The 23,161-nt window shown below is 40.7% G+C and overlaps 2 protein-coding genes across 4 annotated transcripts in view; one reads left to right on the top strand and one right to left on the bottom strand.

Moving 5' to 3' along the window:
- The window catches only part of ADAMTSL1 (ADAMTS like 1), a 1,088,032-nt gene that overhangs the window by 1,027,242 nt on the left and 37,629 nt on the right, over positions 1-23,161 (bottom strand). The gene's annotated exons all lie outside the window — the stretch shown is intronic.
- On the top strand, positions 13,125-13,629 carry LOC127487004 (large ribosomal subunit protein eL32). The gene has a single exon (XM_070055201.2). The coding sequence runs from the start codon at positions 13,181-13,183 to the stop codon at positions 13,586-13,588; it is 408 nt and encodes a 135-aa protein (XP_069911302.1). The 5' UTR covers positions 13,125-13,180; the 3' UTR covers positions 13,589-13,629.

Here is a 23,161-nt window from a genome sequence, read left to right as displayed (position 1 = left end):
TTTGATTATTTTATCTGTTTTTTTAAATAGTTTTTAAAAGAGCAAAAAATAGGAAATAAACAAACCTCTTGTATCATATACTGCAATATAGCATTGATAATAATTACATACAATGCTCTGTATTTGCTAGGACTTGTTTCCTTAAAGTAAGAACTGTGCTTTGAAGTGTTCATTTATTCTTATTTGGAAGGTTTACAGGACCCACCTTTTTCTGATATATCCTAGACAGATCCCTGCATTCTTAAAAAAATGTATACACTTCAAACTACATTTGCAACAAGTTAATGAGTTTTGGGGATGGTGTCATGGCACAGCAGATTAAGCCAGCACCTGCAATGCCAGCATCCCATATGTGCACCAATATCAGTCCCAGCTGCTTCACTTCTGATGCATCTTCCTGCTAAGGTGTCTGGGAAAGCAGCAGAAGATGGCCCAAGTGCTTGGGCCCCTGCCACCCACTTGGGAGACCCAGGTGGAGCTCCAGGCTCCTGGCTTCAGCCTGGCCACTGCCATCATTTGAGGAGTGAACCAATGGATGAAAGATCTCTCTTTCTGACCCTCTCTCTCTCTCTGTAGTCTTTCAAATAAGATATAATAAATCTTTTAAAACCAACAAGCCAAAATAGCTTTTATTGCACTGCATTGCTACTTGGTAACAGGAGATTTACTTCTTTGCATTCCAAATTTGGCAAGATAAAAATAGGAGAGACACAATACTTGGACAGGCAGTAGTCCCTGGTTAGAAGATGTACTGTCATCAGCAGAAAGAGCTGCTTGGCTTTCCTTCTGGGATGCAGTATGGAACACACAGAAGATTAGGACATCTGAGTTCTGAACTGAACACAGCTATCTAGCATTCTCAGAGTCTGGAGACAAAATCAGCCACGTGCACTTGGATGGGTACTTGCGTACCCTTGGGACCTCTGACTCTCAGAGAATCAACTCTTCAAACCCCCTTGAACTGCAATTCTGAAAATGATTTCCTTTCAGATGTAAAAACTGTCAAAACACTAAATACCTCAATTTATCATGTGTAATGCGATTTTCTTTAAGGATCCACAGCAATCTTCCCCAGGAGAGGATTGGTTTGGTTTGTCTCTAATAATTAGATAAAATTAAAACAATAAATGATCAATTATTTTAAAATCAGGCTAAATACAGAACATCAGTTAGTAATTAACATTGATGGAATACTTTTTTATTATACAATGCCAGAAATTCAGTATTTAATCAATGAGTAATCAATATGCATACCTTTATGGTCTGTAAGAACTCATCAGTACTTATTTTAAGTATATTCTCTAGAGATACCTGGTACAAAAATACTAATTTAAGTTGTATCACATTTCTTCTTTTTTTTGTAAAAATAAGTTATTCACTTTTATTCTGGTATGAAGCTATTTTCTCCTATGATATGTTAACAGGGAAAACTGTCCTAGTGAAATACAGATCAGGTATAGTTTCATTTCCACACACTTACGTTGCTCTTTTACAGCCACTCCCACCTCCTGTCTGCCCCCTTGCCCTAACCACTGGCAACCACTAATGTGTTCTCCTTCTCCACAATTTTCCATTTCATGAATGTTATGTAAACAGAATCATAAAGTATGAAATAATGTTTTTAGTGTTTAGAGAAATAGAAAGTTCCAGTAATTAGGAATTTTAAAGTCATAGGGAAAAATTTAGGCAACAACAATACAGGAATGACATAGTGTTATGGTTTGAATGTATTCACAAGAGTTCACCTAGAAACTTAATCCCTCCAGTCAAAGAGTTGGGAGGTGGGGCCTAATGAGAGGTGATCAGGTCATAAAGGCTCTGTCCTCACGAATAGATTAATGTCATTATTTCAGGAATTATTTCATTAATGAGAAGGTATATTTGCTGCAAAAGTGATTAGGCCCTTTCTTCCTCTTTGGCTTTTACCCTGTCTTGCCCTCTCTGTCTTCTGTCAGGGATGACACAGCACAAAGACATTCAACAGATGCTGTTGCCAATATATTGGACTTCTCAGCCTGCCAAACCACAGCCAAGTAAGTTTTTGTTCTGAATAAATTATCTAGTCGTAGCTATTTTATTATAGCAGCAACAAATAGACTAAGACATTCAACTATGAATAAGGCAGCATTTATACCTGAAACCACTCAGAATACATGATGCTACATCAAGTGACCAACAAAATATTTTTACTAAGAACAAGTTCTTTTTCAAAGCATGAGTCACTAATAATTAACCTTTTAAACTTTTCAATTCACAAAGATCAGAGTGGTTCAGGGAACATGCTTTTCATTCTTTTGTTTATTCACCAGACTTTCTAAAGTTTGATCCTTCTTACAGTGTATATTATATTTACATCTATTATTTCATTTAGTGGAATCTACTAGTATGTCAAAGGCACAGCTCAGAATGACTGAGGGGAATTGAAAAGTGAGAGCCAGCCTGAGTATTTCAACTGTCATTGCAGATTCCTTTTTCAAAAATTGGCTCTTAAGTAGGAAAATGGGGAGACAGGGTTAGGATTCTGTTATTCCTGGGAATCTTTCAACAGTAAAATTGGAGGGATCTATTAACAAAGATTTCTGTTAGACCAGGGGAGTAATGAGCAAGAAGAGTTTAGTGTCCTTCAAGCTGGATCTCAATCTGGACTACTTTTGTTATATAATGAAGTAATCCATATTACACAGGAAGCCACTAGGAATCATGCTTAAAACCTACCCTTAAGACACAACAGGCAGGCATCAGAGTGCAGCACTGCTGCATGATGCATTGATTCTCTTAACCACCTGGTATTTTTCATGTGGAATAGTTTATTTGATCTTCAAATTCAATTTAAACTATACTGCTGCCAATTCTATTATTTGAGCGATATTTATCTTTAAATAGTACTTTCTCTAATGAACGTATTCTTGAATGACTACTAGTCATGCTCTCATTTTCCTGTTAAAATTTTCAAATGTCCACAGCCTAAATAGCTGGCCTTCTTATCCCATCTACAGAAAAGGTTCTATAGATGAATCCATGATAAAGAAAACCTAGCAAACTATTATTTGCAGAATGTAAGCTGGAGTGTAAAGGTTTTCACAGTACAATTCTTTTGAAACTTCATAGAAAGAAGACATTTTATTTTGAAGCTGTTCACAATAAAACAGGGGAAAAGTACAGTCTCAAAAAGTGAGTTGGATACAATTGTGCCTATTTATGTAAATTAAAAATAAAAAAGGGATTTTAATTCAATTGTGTAAATGGATGTCTTAATCTTGTTTTCTTATCTAAAGGGCATTTTGTAAAAAGGTAGCTAATTGCACATTTCAATGCCCCGAAGGTCAGAGGGAATCCTATCTCCTGGACACCAGCCCTAACTCAGGGTGACATCATGAGAAATAGTTTCAGTGATGTGGCTCCTTAAACACCAACCAACAATTACTTCACCAGGAATCTTGGCATCAGGCTGTGTACTCTGAGTATGATGTCACTTTTCAATCCATGAAATAACCACACACTGTGCAAAGTTGTCTTCAACATTAAAAAATATTGTATTAAAATATATAACTATATCAAAAATCATGATCTTTTAAAAATCATATGAGAAAAATACCATGATTGGCTCAAGGAAACTCCACAAAGTATCTTTGGCAGACAGAGAAATCAGAATTTTTGCATTTTAAGCAAGCTGACCAGGATAGTAGATTTTTCCACTGTTATAATTATACAGTTAAAGTCAAACATGACTCAGATAACATTATATATAAGGGGTTTTCTTTACATATATGAAGTTGGTTGAGGCTTTTGCTCTAATATGGACATATATGGTTATGCATAGGAAAAGTCAGAAATGCCCAAAAGATCGTGACATTTGATATTAAGCAAAAGTCAAAAATATGAAAAATGTGAACAATGACAATACAGTGTTCAGATAGTGTTCTGTGATATTCAGAGCAAAGAAAATTCATAGTCAATATTAAATTTCTGGATCAAGGCTTCTTTGCCTTCCCAGTCCTTAAGTATGGTCTCATGATAGCCTTCCAGGGACCAGTTAAAGCTGCTAACACCTTGCCTGGCTCTGGCCTCTATATTGGTCTTCTGGGAAAAGATACGATACAATTTAACAAAATAGAACTGGGAATCAGGACACCTGGGCCCCATTCCTAGTTCTGCCCCTTAGTTCTGTGACCTTTGGTTAAGTCATCTATTGTTCCAAAACATTTTTTTAAATGTATAAAGACTTCAAATCTCTCTACTGCTACAGAATGTATCCTTATATGATAAAGCTCTAGGACGGGTGAGTTACTATGTTTCTAAAATCTGCCTAGGAATTGTATTCATCTTCCACTCAACTTGTGTCCCAGGATCCTGGTGTTCTAAATGTAGGCTGGCACAGGGGTAACCAAACCTAGGATGTTTCACCCTACAACTCCCTCAATTGGGCAGAAGTGGGAAAGGGACCCAGGAAAACAGAGAATGACTTCCCAAAGCATGCTCCTTTTCATCAGTGCTTCCATACCTGCAAAAGGAGTAGGGAACTCAAACCACCTCAGTAAACTTAATACATTCATTTAAAAACTGTTGCAACAGGGAATGGGGCCTGTGCCATGAAGTAGGAGGTGAAGCTACTGCCTGAGATGCCAGCATTCCTTATGAGTGTCAGTTCATGTCCCAACTGTTCCACTTTTGATCCAGCTTCCTGTGAATTGCTTGTAAGCAATGGAGGATGGCCCAAGTGCTTGGGGTCCTGCTACCCACGTGGGAGACCTGGAAGAAACTCCTGGCTCCTGGCTTCCACCTGGCCCAGCCCCACCTGTTGTGGCCATCTGGGGAGTGAATCAGTGGATGGAAGATTTCTCTCTGTAACTCTTTCAAATAAATATATTTTAAAAAGCCTATGTTTTTCATATATTTCATATGCTTACATTTGCTTATTATGTTTTTGAGTGCACTGTAATGAGCATGTGCAGGAGCTATCCTTGTTTCATTGGTCATCTGATTAAAGTGTAAAAAGGATCTGTTCATCTTGGAGGGAACATCGTCCTCATGGTTACATCTTTGCCAGTAATTGGAGAACCAGGCCACTGTGGCTAGTGCAACAGGACAGAAAAACATTGAGCAAAGGTGTCTACAGGTTAAGCAGAATCACGTTAATTTAAAACAGGAAAGGAAGTGGGGTGAATACTTCAGAGATATGATAGAGTTAAAGTTTACCAAGCATTTACTACATGCCAAGCATTCTGTGTAAGTTGCTGAGGTGGAATAGAAAGGGAGGGCTCTGTGAAAACGTAAATGAAGGGGGAGACACTTGGCACACTGGTTAAGATGCTTCTTGGTGCACCCATATTTCATATTAGAGTGCCTGGGTTCTGGATTCCAGCTTTCCTTTAACTAGCACACTGAGACACAGCAGGAGATGGCAATTGGGTCTCTGCCACCCCTGTAAGAGACCAAATTTGAACTCAATTTGGGGAATAAACCATTGGATGAGAAGTATCTCTCCTCACTCCTTCTCTATTCTTTTATTTTTAATCTCTTTAAAAGGCAAAGAGAAAATTTAGGGGCCAACATTGTGGTGTAGCAGGTAAAGCCACTGCCTGAGACACCAGCATCCCATATGGGTGCTGATTTATGTCCTTGATACTCTACTTCTGATCCAGCTCCCTGCTAATGCCCTGGGAAAAGTAACAGAAGATGCCCCAGGTGTTAGTGTCCCTGCACCACATGGGAGACTCAGATGAAGTTTCTGGCTCCCGGCTTCAGCCTGGCCCAGCACTAGCCATTGCAATCATTTGAGGAGTGAAGCAGCAATGGAAGATCTCTCTGTCTCTGTCTCTCTAACTTTGCTTTCAAAAAATAAATCTTAAAAAAAAAAAGAAAATGCAAATGAGAGGCTGGCCTTGTGGTGCAGCAGGTTAAGCCACCATCAGCAGTTCAGGAATCCCCTATGAGCACTGGTGCAAGCCTGAGTGCTCCACTTCCGTTCCAGGTCCCTGCTAATGTGCATGGGGAAGCAGCAGCAGACAGGAGATCTCTGTCTCTCCCTCTTTTATTGTAATCCTGCTTTTCAAATGAAGAAATAAATCTTTCAGAAAGTTTTTCAAATGTAAATTAAATCTATAAAGTATAGGTGGGAATTGTCATGAGATGAAATGTTAAAAAGACTTAGATAAACACAGGAGGTGAGAAAAATAATCTCACCCATTTAGATTCTTAGCCCTTCAGGAAAAGAACAACGTTCAGTGCTCTCTGAATCATTCGGTAATGAGTATGCTGTTGGGCATGAAAAAGGGATCAAATGATGTTCACACAAGGGATGGTGATTAGCAACTGGAGCCCAGGGTGGATGTCTCACACAACGTTTGTTACACAGAGACTCCATAGTGGAGTTTAGCACCTTCTCTGAAGCATCATGACTTGGTTTTCCATAACAGTGACCAAGATGACTAGTTAGTGCATTCTTTTTCCCTTCTTCCACAGTAAAGGAATCCCAGGCTTTTAGTAGGGCAAATAGCTACAATGGATAAAGATGAAATTCAACAATTTCTAAAAGGCTAGATGTATTCAAAAAGATGCAAGCAGACATGACATACAGTTGTCCCTGGTATCTGTGGGGAACAGGCTGCAGATAGGCAAATCTGAGGATGTTCAGTCCCTTACATAGAACAGTATAGCATTCTAATATTCACATATGACCTATGCACATCTCCTTGGATAATTTAAATCATGTCTATATTGCTAGTAATGCCTAATACAGCATAAATATTGTATAAGTAGTTGTTATGTCGTGTTGTTATTGAATGATGGCAAGAAAAATACCCATACATGTATACCCATACAGATGCATTTTTCCCGGAATATATTTTCTAACCTCAGCTGGTTAAATCCATGGCTTACTGTGTAGAGCTTCTAGCAACAATCTTCAATAGAAAGGACATGCCCTCTACTATCCCTTTGCCTCTTCTTGCTGGATGGAATATAGCCATGATAGAAAAGCAAGAGTAGCTTAGACCATACCTATGTGCTAAAAACAGTATAATGGCAAAGAAAGAGGGAGCCAGGAAACAAAAAGCTGAAACCAGACAGATCATCAGTGTTGATGAGGAGGAAATGCAGTTTACATCTTGTTTAAGTCACTGCAACTTTTGAGTTCTCTGTCACATATGGAATTCATCTTAATTTATTATTCTTTCTCTTAGTGATTCCTGTGATAGACCTGAAAGATAAGTAATATACAAAGTACTTTTAGGCAAAGGTCATAAAGGTCAAACTTGGAAAATCAAACTGAGAAAGCCATACTCTATGACAAGATGAAGGCGTTGGGGAAGAAGAATAAAATTTAGAAAAGAAAAACAAGCAAGGTTATAAAAAATCTAAGCATGATTTTGATACAATTCAAATAGTAAATTTGGGGTATGGTGTACTTACACAACATTAATTCTTAATTATGCATTAAAGCCAAACGTAGCAGATCTCTATGGTAGGGAAAAAAATGGGTGACATTATATCAAATAATATACTACATGATATGTGACAAACAATCAACTGAAAATCTAAATACTGTTCAGCAAAATTCTAGGTGCAAATCTAACTGAGAGAACCTAAATCAAACATGTTCAACATATTTAGAAATCCCTTCAAGTTTTATTTTTATATTTCAAACAATGTGTAGAATTTATGTTGGCAATTAAAATATTAAAATGCATTATAATGGCAATAATTTTACATTAATCTTCCCACAGGCAGAATACCTCAGAAGACAATAGGAAAAGACTGACTCAGAAAATCTCAAAATCTGGAAATACTTGTGAGATACTAAACTGTAGGGTCTTGATTTTAAAAGAAATACATAAATTGCTGCCTCATCAGAATTCAGGTTAGCCCCAATTCAAAATATGACAGTATTAATGCACAACTGATATTAATTTTCTCAACTACTATCCTGAAGTATAAAAAGCCACAATTTCCATGGAACTTAATAGTGTTATCTTTCTGTAATGGTACAAATTGTTTATATCAAGCACCACTTCACATGGTCTCAAATGTAAATTTTAAGACTGCTTTTCCTTTCCTTGGCTTGGTGAAAATGTGGATTTTGGTTTGGTGTTTGGGTTTGATGTACAAATCCAATTTTTAAATCACCTTAGCTGAACTTCCCTGGAATGTGTTATACACAAAGCATACAATGCCACAGAAATTGCAACTAATTAATATAATTAAGGACAAACAGAGGAAAAGAACACTTTGTCCTATGCCCAATTAATGAGCCATTTCTCTTCTAGGGATAAGCAAATTATTTTTGGTTGGGATCCAGCCTAAGACATTGTTAGCACTCCACAAATTTTTCTTGGAAGAAAAAGGTCAACTAAAATAATCTGTAACAAAAATTAATGCAATAAACTTTCTCACAAAACTTGTGCCTTGGATAAACAAAACTGCTAAGTATTCCCAAGATAGAGGGAATGTTTCTACATGTTGCTTCTTCTCCCCATTATCTCATCTGAGTGTCCAAAACAGATCACAACATTATTTACTAGGACTGTTGTTCTTCATTGTGAGATACTACACTGCTGTTAATAGGAACTCAAAAGCTGGTTTTGTGTCAAAGGATGGCCCACATCCTGCAACTAAAACATAATCGCCCCTTCTGAAATAGCGGGGTTTGAACGGAAGGAGGTATAATGACAAGACACAAAAAGGAAGAACAAGAGAAGCAACATTCGCAAGGAGGACTACAAAGAAAAACAGCTACAAAATGTATACAGCAGAGTGAGACCAATACGCTTTGGCAAGTGAGTTTATTTGTTCCTATGGGCTATTATAAATACCACAAATCTAGTGACTTTAGAGCAAATAAGTATATTCTCTCAAAGTCCTAGAAGCTAAAGTCTGAAATTGAGGTGGTCGCAGAGCCATGCTTGCTCAGAAGGACCTGCGGGAACGTCTTTACTGTCCTCTTTCTAGCCTCTGGTAGCTCCTGGCTATCGTGCAACTTGGCTTGTCACTGCATCATTCCAATCTCTGCCTCTGTCTTCACACTGCCTTCTCTGTATCTCTTATGTCCTTGTATCTTCTTATAAGGACACTCATCACTGGATTTAGTACCCACTCCAACTCTGTATGATCTCATCTTAATCATAATTACAAAGGCCCTTTTCCAAATAAGCTCACATTCTGAGGTTCTGAGAGGATATGAGTCTGGCAGTACACTCTTCAACCCACCACAATGATGACCAAAAATCATTTATGTTAGCACTTTCATTATCACTGAAAATTGACCTATGGAGAGATAAAAAGTAACATGGCAACAGAACAGTGTGTGGAGCAGTAGAGATGCTGAGAAAACCTAAAGGTGGAGATGTCAGAATTCCAAAAAAGTCTAAGAGCAATGATGGCAGCCTACCCTGATGGTGGTATCCGTCAGAGTTCACTGGCTCCTGGTTAGCCCCTGATTAGCAGAGACAGCAGAGATGAGTTAGAGAAGCAATAGTAGTGTCTGGAAATCAGAAAGGAGGAGGAGTGGTGGACAGACTACTAGGGAGGAGATCACAATGGGTTCCTCTGAGCTCTGATGCTCCTGAAGTGTTTCTTGGACTTGGTGGCAGGGGGAGGCTGTGAGATTTTGGAGAACATTTTATTGAGGTTCCTAAGTTTAAATATATATCCACTATCTTTGAATTCCAAACAATTTTTTTTAACTTTTATTTAATAAATTTCCAAAGTGGAGCTTTTGGATGACAGTGCCCCCCCCCCATAACTTCCCTCCCACCCGCAACCCTCCCATCTCCCATTCCCTCTCCCATCCCATTCTTCATCAAGATTCATTATCAATTATCTTTATATACAGAAGATCAATTTAGTATATATTAAGTAAAGATTTCAACAGTTTGAGCCCACACAGACACACAAAGTGTAAAGTACTGTTTGAGTACTAGTTATAGCATGAATTCACATTGTACAACACATTAAGGACAGAGATCCTACATGGGGAGTAAGTGTACAGTGACTCCTGTTGTTGACTTAACAATTGACACTCTTGTTTATGGCATCAGTAATCACCCGAGGCTCTAGTCATGAGTTGCCAAGTCTATGGAAGCCTTTTGAGTTTGCCAACTCCGATCTTATTTAGACAAGGCCATAGTCAAAGTGGAAGATCTCTCCTCCCTTCAAAGAAAGGTACCTCCTTCTTTGATGGCCCGTTCTTTCTACTGGGATCTCACTCGCAGAGATCTTTCATTTAGGTATTGTGTTTTTTTTTGTTTGGTTGGTTTTTTTGCCAGGGTGTCTTGGCTTTCCATGCCTAAAATACTCTCAAGGGCTCTTCAGCCAGATCTGAATGCCTTAAGGGCTGATTCTGGGGCCAGAGTGCCAAACAATATTTCTAATAATAGTTTTCTTATTTAAAATGAAGAGCACTGGGGTGCTTTTTAATTGTTTTCATTTGCATGAAAATCTAGTAAATAAAACATACTGAGGATCATTTGACAACTATACCATTTTAGCACACATGCTAATGGTAAAACAAGGAAGAGGATGATTTCAGTTGTTGCAAGCTAATGAGGAAAGAACAGCACTGATAGGAATATTTAACCCTCATGTCCACACTAAGGAAAGGACAACATCCCCAGTGCTATTTACAGAGGCAGATTAGCAGCATTTCAAACAGAGAGGGGACAGAAAAAGAGTCATTATAGGGACATAAGGTACTTTCCAAGAAGAAGCTGACTTTTTTTTTTTGCTATTTTCTTTAATAATTATTTGCTTCAATCAAATGAAACCTCTTTAAAATCTCTAACTGGTGGTAGCATTGTGGTACAGCAAGTTAACACACCACTTGGGACTCACAGGTCCTTTATTGGAGTGCCTGGGATCAAGTCTTCTTCTGATCCAGTTTTCCACTAATGCATCCTGGCAGACAGCAGATGATGGCTCAAGTACTGGGGCACAGTCACCCACATGAGGGACCCAGTTGAAGTTAGGGGCTCCTGGCTTTACCCTGGCCCACCGCTGGATATTGTGAGCATTTGGAGAGTGAATCAGTCAGTGGGTAAATCTCTCTCTCACTCTCACTCTGCCTTTCAAGTAGATGAAAACACATTTTAGGGCCGGCGCCGCGGCTCACTAGGCTAATCCTCCGCCTAGCGGCGCCGGCACACCGGGTTCTAGTCCCAGTCGGGGCGTCGGATTCTGTCCCGGTTGCCCCTCTTCCAGGCCAGCCCTCTGCTGTGGCCAGGGAGTGCAGTGGAGGATGGCCCAGGTGCTTGGGCCCTGCACCCCATGGGAGACCAGGATAAGTACCTGGCTCCTGCCATCGGATCAGCGCGGTGCGCCGGCCGCAGCGCGCCGGCCGCGGCGGCCATTGGAGGGTGAACCAACGGCAAAGGAAGACCTTTCTCTCTGTCTCTCTCTCTCACTGTCCACTCTGCCTGTAAAAAAAAAAAAAAAAAAAAAAAAAAAAAAAAAAAAAAACAAAAACACATTTTAAAAAATAATCTCTAATTGTTTTATGTCAAAGAGCATACTGCCAACAACATAGCCAATTATATCAATACCTTATCGGTATTACTGTCAGTGTTATTTGGTTATCTGATTTTCTACCTCTTTGTTCCATGATTTTTTTAACTGTCCTAAATAATGGATGAATAGGCTGATATCATGTGCTAATACCTTTTAATCAAGGTTTTTCTGTTTTTATAAATGACTTAGGAAAAGTGGATTTTTGTGCTCCTTGAGGGAAGGTTTCTTACATTTTCTGTTGTTTTTGTTGAGTCTTGTTTGCTTGGGAGAACTGAGTCTTTAATGAATTAACATTATCTGTCTACTGCTAAATGCTTAAATGATCGTCTTCGCTCTGATTAGATATGGCCCACAGCTTTAGTTAAGATGCTCAGGTGGTTAAATGGGTTATTACTTTTGAAATGACCTAAGATCTTATTTGTACCAAATGGTTTGAACTTCTGACAATTCTTTAAATTTATGAACTAAGTCCATCCCTGGTCTGTGTAGTTCAGGCAATGCACCCATGGGCAGTCTCTGACCAATGGGCACACCGCCCATGTGGGGAATGCAGACCTCCCTGGCAGCCGCATGGAGGCTGTGGCACAAATGATTCTCTAGCCATCTGGAAGCCTTGGTCAGCTGAAAAGTAACAGGATCTTTTTCACTCCCCGAGCCAGAGCCAGCAGGCTCAAGCAAGCATATTGGATTCTTTAAAAAGGGGATTGGAAAAGGTTCAGGTTAACTGGACATTAAATAACAAGGTACTGCCAGGCCAAACTATGGCTCAAAAGCAGGAGATCTACCCAGAAAAGAATTTCAAAAAAGACTTAAATGTGGTCAGAGCCAAGTTATATGGTGAAAAATTCATGGGTTACATGTTGAGGACTTGTCAAATACTGGTTAAGTCTGGAAACCCATGATCCCTAATCCACAAGCTACACAATGAAAGTCTGGAAGCCCAGAGAAAAACCTCAAATGGACAGTGTTTCCTTAGTTCTTCCCTAGTGAGGAATAGGCAGGGATGCCAGCCACAACTTCTCTATTCTCTTTCAGATGGCGAACTGACCCTATTTATCACATGACTCACCAGTAAGATGTACTCTCAAAAACTGGTCAAAATTTGACCCAAATCTTAAGAAGTTTCCTGGGTTAACTACTGCTTTTGGAACCAGGTTCTAGAGATGACCCTTCCTCCTGCCACATAAGGGGAAGGCCTATGGGAGAAGACTTTGATCTAGCTGAATGTGTTGAGTAAGGTGGTGAGCACTCATGAAGTCCAAAAGTCCAGGAAGTATGGTTACCTGGTGAGTGCCAGTTATGTCCAAAATCCCAGAAGAGAAGATGCCAGTCCTTTCCAAAATGGGGAAATGATCAGAGAAATGTCACTTGTTGCCCTGTTTCTCCTCTATTCTCTTCCAGCCGGGAAGTCAACACTATACCACACAACTCTACAGTAGGATGTACAATTTGATTCCCAGTCTTTAAAGAAGTAACTAGTCTTATTCTGTACCACTCTCCAGCCACAGTATGGAGGACCAGGAATCATGGCCAGAAAATTATAATTAAATTAAAAAATACCATTTTATGGCCAGATCTATCCCATTGTGGGTACAATAAATGGACAAAAGATCCCATTTTCAAAACAAATTGAGTCTTCCTCGGCGCTGCCTCCGGAGGTGGCTGCCTTCTCCTCGGCACCATGGCCGCCCTCAGACCCCTGGTGAAGCCCAAGATCGTCAAAAAGAGGACCAAGAAGTTCATCCGCCACCAGTCGGACCGCTATGTCAAGATTAAGCGTAACTGGCGGAAACCCAGAGGTATTGACAACAGGGTGCGGAGAAGATTCAAGGGCCAGATCTTGATGCCCAACATTGGCTACGGGAGCAACAAGAAGACCAAGCACATGCTGCCCAGCGGCTTCCGGAAGTTCCTGGTCCACAACGTCAAGGAGCTGGAGGTGCTGCTGATGTGCAACAAATCTTACTGTGCAGAGATTGCTCACAACGTCTCCTCCAAGAACCGCAAAGCCATTGTGGAGAGAGCGGCCCAGCTGGCCATCAGGGTCACCAACCCCAACGCCAGGCTGCGCAGTGAAGAAAATGAGTAGGCGGCTCGGGTGTGCATTTTATTTGTGTTTAAATAAAACCTTGAAATCCGGTCTCTTCCATAAAAAAAAAAAAAAAAAAAAAAAAATTGAGGAGATTCAAAGTTTTACAGATGACACTGAAAAATTTATAGCCAGATTATACAAAGTGGTCATATTTGATCTTACATGGAAGGAAAAGTTCTCATGGGCACGGCCTTAACTCTTGAAGAAAGGCAAATTATGTCAGACACGCCTATGACTACAGATTTATAGCTCAGGCTACCCTGATACAAGAAGGAGGGTTCAAAATCAGAGATGGGACCATGCACTCCCTTGGCTGGAATCCCAATGAATTTCTCCATTATCTGCTTTAACAGAGACCAGGAGGAAAAGGAACGAGCTAGGCAGAAGAAACACAAGGATGGGTGGCATGCCTAAATTGCTTTATGTGATGATAGCTGTTTCATGTGATGATCTGCTATCAAAAGGACCCAACAAAGCCAGTCCACCCTCTAAATAGAACCTGTTATCAATGTGGAAAGCCTGGGCATGGGGCAAGCAGCTGTAACAACATAAGTCTGCATCTACAGAAGCAATGCCTACCCTGCTGAAAACCAGGCCACTGGAAATGGAACTGCCACAAGGGTCAAAGTACTTTCAGGTCAGAACCGCAGATCCATTGGCCCAAAGCTGAGGTAGCCCTTCCTTTTGCCTGGTTCCCAAGTTGTCCATCGCTGCTGTGGAGACAGAGACTAGGATCATTGTTGACATAGTGGGTAGGACCATGAATTTTCTAGTAGCCACCTACCCTGCAGGCCAGCTCTCTTTCTAGTCCAGCCAGATAATAGGAGTCAACGGGATGTCTTCTGTAAGTAGATTGTTTTTCTTCCCTTATAATTTCTGTTCCAGTATCCCATGTGAACAGATCTACAGGTTAACCCATAGGTTTAGGCCTCAAACATACCTGGACAGGCTTTAAAATATGTCCAGCCTCTATTAAGCCTAAAATTCCCTACTGTCAGTTCCTATTTGTCTATAATGGGTTAGCAAAAAGGGAGTAAAGTAACAGCTAACAGTTACTTGATACCACAAGGATTTAGAGACAGCCCCCACCTATTTGGACAGGCCTTGGCAGTGGACCTAAAGGACCAGTATCTTGAGAGAGGTAGAGATATGATCTAAAATGAAGATGATTTGCTAGTCTATTCTCCCACCTGAGACTCTGGTTTTGACATTTGATTAGCACCCTTAAGTTTCTAACCAAATGTGGCAAGCAAGAATAAGGTACAACTGGTCTGTCAAGAAGTAAATTATTTAGGGCTGATCCTCACCTCTGGGGAAGAGAGATTGGCCCCAGGATGGACACAGGCCATGCAGAAAATTCCTACTCCTCCATCCTTAAGACAGCTTTGACATTTCTCAGACCAACAGGTTATAGATCCCTAGGTACAGGGAAATAGCAAAGCTCCTATGTCAGTTTTTCAAGAACAAGCCAGAACAGGGCTTTTGAAAACAGAATAAAACATAGCTTTCATCCAGTCAAAGGCTTTCATAACAAGAGCTCCACACGAGGGCTGCTAAACCCAGTCATTCAAAACAGGCAAGCAGTTAGATATACTAACTGCTGCCCATGTCTATACCATGTTCCATGAAGAATATTGTTTCTGGGTAGAACTGGACAGCTGTAAAACTTTATTCACTATTTCTTGGATAAGGCCAAACAGCTCCAGGACCAGGCCAAACAGGGTTAGAATTTCTGTCCCAGCACTGGGTCATGGAAATCCTGGCTACTGCCTCCCCTTGACCCCATAGCTCCCATACTCTTACCATTTCTCTTTGGACTATGTAGCTTTAATGCACTCATTCATTTTATCTCTAACAGAATACAGGCTCTTCAACTCCAGATGTCATGAGGCAGGGCTTTCAGCATATCCCATCAGATGATGTAACCATGCAAGACAATCGTTTTCCAGGCTACCTCTGAATACCATAAGACAGAGAGCAAGAGAGCATCCACAGCCAGCTCCACTCTATATATCAGTTTGAAGAAAATACAGAAGGCAGGACTTCAATCACTCTAAACCTGTAAGGTGACTTCTCTTGGAGGTGGGGGGGGGGGGGTATGTTAGATAGCTAGGTAAACATTAGCCTATGTGTGTAAGAGGGGCTGAAGAAAATTAAAATTTTTGTGCACTTGAATGAGAAAGCAATCCTTGAAAACAGACCATCTATTATATATATATATATGTATACACACATATAAATACACATATATGTATATGGTATACATACACACAGTGACCGCTTGTTCAATAAACTTGTTGGGTGGGTTCCAGCCCTTTTCAAGGGGCAGCATAGGAACTAATAGCTACTCCAGGAGGCTTTTAGGTCCAATAACACTGTGTTGATAATGCACTTGGAGAAATTTCAGGAATTCCATGCCCAGAAAGCCCTCTACCTAGCAATATCCCAGAAGAGGAGGAGAGGAGGAGAAATGAGGGACCCATAGTCACATCCATTAAAAACTCCAAACCAGATTGGACTGGATGTTAAGCTCATTCCTGAGACACCCACCTGGTCTATCAGGTACAATTCTCTTTATTTTTGATTGTGAGGTACCAATGTTTAATAAACAAATTTGGAATTTTGAAATCCTCAGCAAACCAAGCAAATTAAGAAAACAAAAGCACTTCTTTACCTTTGTTGAGAGTATAGCCAATGCATTCTTCTATTCCAAGTCACAGGCAGGGATGAGTCACTTTGCTGACGCAATAGCCTAAAAGGCTACCAACTACTGGAGGCCACAGGAAATAGGGTTCTGAGCCACATGAGAAGCCCTTCTGTATTATTAAAAGCCAGTCAGACCATACACATGCAAGGCGGTGTGTTAAATATTCCAATAAATATCTATGCAGAAGATAAAGCATATGACCATGCTTTAAAATGTACATAGAAAAATGAAATTAAAATATACACTTAGGACAGGCTTTTATGTTGCAATTAAGACACTTCTTTGAATGCCAGAATCCAATAATGGAATACTTGGGTTTGAGTTCTCTGCTTCTGATTCCAGCTGCCTGCTAATGCACACTTGAGTCCCTATCACCCACATGGGAAGCAAGTTCTAGGCTCCTGGCTTTATCCCAGCCCAGCTCTGGCTGTTACCCACATTTGGGTGGTAAACCAGCAGATGGAAGATTTCCCTCTGTTTCTGTTTACCTTTCAAAAAATGAAAATAAACTAAAATTAAAACATCAGTTTATTTTGAAGCAAAATAATTTTTAAATCTATGCATAATGTATTGATAGTACATATTTTAGGAACTTTGAAAGATGTCAAATTTGTATTTTTAAAAATGTTTTGTACCAAAATAAACTTAGCTTTTAATTCCATTTTCCATAAACTTTTTGAAGTAATCAGTTATGACAAGAAAAATACACATATAGTTGTGTATAGCTACCTAATTCTCCATTATTTTTTACTGTACCCAATATCATTTGCTCCTAACTCCTTTCTTGCCAGCTGAATGATACTGTTACATTTCCTAAGGGGCTTTAGGAGTTCAAGAGCAGCCTAGTACCTTTTCACCTTTAGTTTGACAGACCCCAGGTCCAGCATCATCAAACAGCTGAAGTGGAAGAAATAAGAATTCAGGAAACATGAAACTTTGCTGTACAGAGTGATTTCCACTTTAAGTAAAAACCCTAAACAGACCTAACCTATTTTTTTTCTTTGTAGAACTTAAGGTTGTTAAGTTAGAGTCAAACTACTAGCCTTCAACCTTCCCTACTTCTCAGGCTCAAACCTATTTACTTGGGAAGAATAACAAATGCTTCAAGTACACTCTAAGAAAGAATTCAATCAGTCATAATCCCCTTGCCATGCCTCAAAAGTCATCCCTGACACATGCCCCATGAGCTTTTTATCAATAACTAGGTTTGGGGTCTATTTTTCCAATCAACAATGTCATGCAGACATATGGATGACTTTTTAAAAATAAACCATTTCAAAATATATAATGAAAAGTCAGTATCCCTAATATCCCAGGCCCTCTAAGCTCTTCTCCAGAGGTAATTATTATTTAAAAACTTCTTATATTTTAGAAACAAATTAAAGATGATTAAAAATTCTTTGTAATTCCAATGTAGATGGCATCTAATTTGTTGAACCAGAAGCAGCCTTAAATGACTTGCATATTTTATCAATCAAACATGATAGAAGTGATATTCTGTCCCCAAGGCCAGCTTATAAGAATCCTTGGGGCTGCCATCTTGTAATGCTCACTCTGAGAGAAAAATAGCCACTTTTTGGGAAGTCTTCCTATCCTAAGACCAGCACGCTGTTTGGAAGCCCTAGCTAGCCACATGAGGAAGTTGCATGGGAAAACAGATTGGAGAGACAGAGGTGTAGATGTGAGAGGGAAAGCAAGAGGGACATGAAGAAGGGGAGTGATAGATAGGGAGGAGAATGAGGAGAAAGAGAAAAAAGGAGATAGAGATATGCATACTCTGGCCAAGCCCAGATAGTCTCCCAACCCAGCATCTGACTTACGAGTCAAGCAAGAGCCTGACATATAGCCTGTTCAAGCGAACCAGGCACACAGGATTCAAGATATCTCACCCGAGACCCCAGTTACTGCGGAGAAGATGAAAGCCTTCTGGGTTATGTCCTGCATAATTCCTCATCCATAAAACCAACAGCATAAAACACCAAGTGTTTAAACCAAGATGTGGGTTGTTTGTTCTGAAGCAATAGAAAACCAAAATAGTACCCTCCTGGCATCGTTCTATGCATATACAAAATAGACCTTTTCTGTCTACATGTCTTATTATAAGGCTTAAAGGTTTTATTCACATTTAATTCTAAATCAGTAATATCAAATTACTTAATACTTTGTATAGTTTGCAGAATCTTAAACCAGTCCCCTAATGATGGGCACTTAGGTAGCCTTCATTATTATTATTTTTTTTTTTTAGGAAAAAATGCCAAATGAACACTCTCATACGTAAGTCTTTGGGCACAGGTATGTCTGCAGGACAAACTGCTATCAATGAAATTAAAATCACATTATTTTTTCGAGCTAGTTTTCTATTCTGCTGTTGAAAACGTCTCTCTCTTACTATGAGTAAATAAGGCCAAATTCAGTTGTTGCCTTTTCCCTGAAATCTTCAGATTCTACCAACTGAGTATGAACCTCCTAAAGGCTGTTTTTTTGGTTTTTTTTGTTTGTTTGTTTGTTTGTTTGTTTGTTTTTGACAGGCAGAGTGGACAGTAAGAGAGAGAGACAGAGAGAAAGGTCTTTTTCTGTTGGTTCACCCTCCAATGGCCGCCGCAGCCAGCGCGCTGTGCACAGCACACCGCGCTGATCTGAAGCCAGGAGCCAGGTACCTCTCCTGGTCTCCCATGGGGTGCAGGGCCCAAGCACTTGGGCCATCCTCCACTGCACTCCCTGGCCACAGCAGAGAGCTGGCCTGGAAGAGGGGCAACCGGGACAGAATCCGGCGCCCCGACCAGGGCTAGAACCCGGTGTGCCGGCGCTGCAGGTGGAGGATTAGCCTAGTGAGCCGTGGTGCCGGCCGGGTTTCTACTTTAGTAATCCAACAGTCCATCCCACCAAGCACAGTGCCTTAAGCATGCTCTTGTTTAATCAAAGGTTATAGAATGAATAGACAGATGTATTTGTGATCATTGAGCATCAACAGCAGTAAGAATATCCAGAATTTCTAGTACTGCAGGGTCTCATGTGACAGTTCCCTCCGGAGTGCAGCACTGGTTTGTAATACCATGAAAACATCAATTCTAGCCAAATTTATATAGATGGATATTATATGCACAATTGTAATAATTTTTTCATAAATGGATTATAAACTCCACATGAAAGAATCAAGGTCTAATTGAAGTAGGCAAGGACAAGTTCAGAGAAGACTGGGACAGGGGTGGTGAAGGGAACTGCTTTCCAGGTAAGAATTATTACATCATAGCGCATAGATTTAAATTCTAGTTGTTAAAACATGGTGGCATCTGTGCAGAAAGATTCAAAAAGATTAATGCAGCAAACAGAAAAACAGATACAATCTGATACTTACTTCCATGGGAATGTAGGTGAGAGAGTGAAGATATCATAAATCAAGAGGCAGTTGAGGGGCTGGCGCTGTGGCATAGCAGGTTAAAACTGTGGCCTGCTGCGCCAGCATCCCAAATGGGCGCCGGTTCAAGTCCCAGCTGCTCCATTTCTCATCCAGCTCTCTGCAATGGCCTGGTAAATCAGAAGATGACCCAAGTCATTGGGTCTCTGCACCCATGTGGGAAACCTCAAAGAAGCTCCTGGCTGCTGGCTTAAGATTGGGACAGCTCCAGCCATTGTGGCCAACTAGGGAGTGAACCAGTGGATGGAAGACCTCTCTCTCTTTCTCTCTCTCTCTCTCTCTCTGGCTCTACCTTTCTCTGTCTTTCAAATAACTCTGTCTTTTAAATAAATAAAATAAATCTTAAAAAAAAAAAGAGAGACAAGTGAAAGACTTGCAGTAAATTGTATTGAAATAATTGAATTTTCCAGGGGAAAAATCAATTCGATTCTATCTCATAATAAACAAAACAAAAATTCAAATATAAGTATGAGGTCAGCACTGTGGCATAGTAGGTTAAGCCTTCCCCCAAAGGCACTGGCATCCCATATGGATTCCAGTTCATGTCCCAGTTGTTCCTATTCTGACCCAGCTGTCTGCTAAAGGCCTAGGAAGGCAGTATAAGACGGCCCAATTCCTTGGGGCCCTGCACCCACGTAAGAGATCCATAAGAAGATCCTGGCTCGTAGCTTCAGATCCTCACAGCTCCAGCTGTTGTGGCCATGTAAGGAATGAACCAGTGAATGGAAAACTGACCTCTCAGTCTCTCCCTCTCTGTCTGTAACTCTACCTCTTAAATAAAAAATGTTTAAAAATGCCAGGGCCGGCGCTGTGGCATAATGGGTAAAGCCGCTGCCTGCAGTGCCGGCATCCCATATGGCCACCGGTTCAAGTCCCTGCTGCTCCATTTCTGACCCAGCTCTCTGCTATGGCCTGGGAAAGCAGTGGAAGATGGCGAAAGTCCTTGGGCCCCTGCACCACATGGGAGACCTGGAAGAAACTTCTGGCTCCTGGCTTCAGATTGGCACAGCTCCGGCCGTTGCAGCCAGTTGGGGAGTGAACCAACGGAGGGAAGACCTCTCTCTCTCTGCCTCTCCTTCTCTTTAAAAAATGCCTGTAAACCAGCACCGCAGCTCACTAGGCTAATCCTCCGCCTTGTGGCGCTGGCACACCGGGTTCTAGTCCCGGTCGGGGCGCCGGATTCTGTCCCGGTTGCCCCTCTTCCAGGCCAGCTCTCTGCTGTGGCCAGGGAGTGCAGTGGAGGATGGCCCAAGTGCTTGGGCCCTGCACCCCATGGGAGACCAGGAGAAGCACCTGGCTCCTGCCATCGGATAAGCGCGGTGCGCCGGCCACAGCTTGCTGGCCGTGGCGGCCATTGGAGGGTGAACCAACGGCAAAGGAAGACCTTTCTCTCTCTCTCTCTCTCACTGTCCACTCTGCCTGTCAAAAAAAAAAAAAAAAAAAAAGCTTGTAAGTAAAATATGAAACATTTAGAAAAATAATGAATAAGAATATTTGATGATTTCAGGGTCAGGAATTTGTTCATAAACATACTATAAAATAATTCACAAAGGAAAAGAGTGAAAACATAAAATGTTAGAAAGACATCCCAATAAAAGATAATCCACAACCTAGGAGGAAATGTTTCTTTTTTTATTTTTTTCTTAATTTTTTTTATTTGACAGGTAGAGTTATAGACAGTGAGAGACAGACAGAGAGAAAGGTCTTCCTTCCGTTGGTTCACTCCCCTAATGGCCGCTAAGGCTGGTGCTGCACAGATCCGAAGCCAGGAGCTGGGTACTTCCTCCTGGTCTCCCCTGCGGGTGCAGGGGCCCAAGCACTTGAGCCATCCTCTGCTGCCCTCCTGAGCCACAGCAGAGAGCTGGACTGTAAGAGGAGAAACAGGGTCTAGTACCCTGCACCCCAACCAGGACTGGAACCCAGGGTGCAGGCACCACAGGCAGAGGATTAGCCAAGTGAGCCACGGCACCGGCCCAGGAGGAAATGTTTCTAACTTATGTAAGAAGGAAAGGATTAGAATCCAGATTATATGAGGAGTTTGTATTGACCTTTAAGGGCCAAATAGAAAAATGAATAGCTAAAGACAGAAGAAAAAACTAAAACATCTAAGAGGCACAGGGAACGGTATTTCACCTCACAAGTAATCAAGGAAAGGTATGTTAAAACCATATAGTGATTTCATCCTCATCAGTTAGCAAATATAACATGTTACGTGATGTTGAGGATGTGGGGCAAAGGGACTTACATGCAAAACTGGTGAGAGTACAACCACTTTGAAAAACAGTAAAGTAAAAAAAAAAAAAAAGTACATCTAAATCTAAGCAGCTCCACTGCTATGAGTATACACTGCAGAAATGCCCAACAGGTACATTTGGATGCATGACAAAGTTGGCCCCTGAAGTACTATCTGTAGTAGCAAAACAGAGGAACCTACGGGGCTGTCTTTGTCTTCCTTACCTTGCCAGGTCCACAGGCTCCCCTTGTCCATAGCGCTCTGCATCCTGGGAATCTAACCTCTAAAGGCACCCATGTCCTCTTTCAGTCAAATTCACTCAACAGGGATCCACAACAGGAAGTTACAGGAAATAATGCACTCAAGGTGTGTGCCTCCCTTCTCTTAGAGGGATCATGGGGAGGTGGCTGCATCTCTATGAAGGATACAGCTCGTCCAAGGTCTCTCTAGACAGCTTGCTCTCGATTCCTCTCTTTCCCACCCCCCCCCACCAATAGTAAACCAAGGTCAAGGCTGGGGTGGCAGTAAGTACACTGCTGCTTCTGTGGGATATTGCACCTCTGTTGTATTCTGAAACACTGCCTGTATAGTTGTAAAGAGTCCCTTAATTAAATTCTCCCCAATTACCCAGCATGAGTGTGCCATCTGTTTTCAGTTGTGACTGTGATGGAAATAAACCTATGTGTTATTAGCAGAGAAATGTAAAAATTCTCATGTATTCATATGATGGAAACATTATATAGTCATTAAAATTCATGAGCTATGTTGAGTTATGTATCAACATGAATAGATAATAAAAGCATAATGTGGCATAAAATATTCACAGATTGGTTCACACTGCATGATATATAAAACTTACATAAATGCTTAAAAGTTAAAAATACCTAAATACATAGATAGGTGACAAAAGTATAAACAGAGAGTAGAATGAAACCCATGAAATTATGGTAGTTATTGCCTCTGGAAATGGATAGGAATAGGATCAGGAAAAAAGGACCAGGAGGACTTCTCTTCTTTCTTTAATTCTTTAATAAAATAAGAAGAAATTGACACAAGAACACAAGGTGTTATTTCTTGGTGGCAGGAACATACGTATTTATATAGCATTATCTTTACTTTCACTTTTTATGTTTTTTTACAAGATTTCTGTATTTATTTATTTATTTATTTGAAGGCAGAGTGACAGAGAGAGCAAAAGTCAGAGACATAGTGAGT

This window comes from Oryctolagus cuniculus, chromosome 1, assembly GCF_051225735.1.
Source record: "Oryctolagus cuniculus isolate XC-2025 breed Fujian yellow rabbit chromosome 1, ASM5122573v1, whole genome shotgun sequence".
Lineage (NCBI taxonomy): Eukaryota > Metazoa > Chordata > Mammalia > Lagomorpha > Leporidae > Oryctolagus > Oryctolagus cuniculus.
This window is presented reverse-complemented; position numbering and strand designations above follow the sequence as displayed.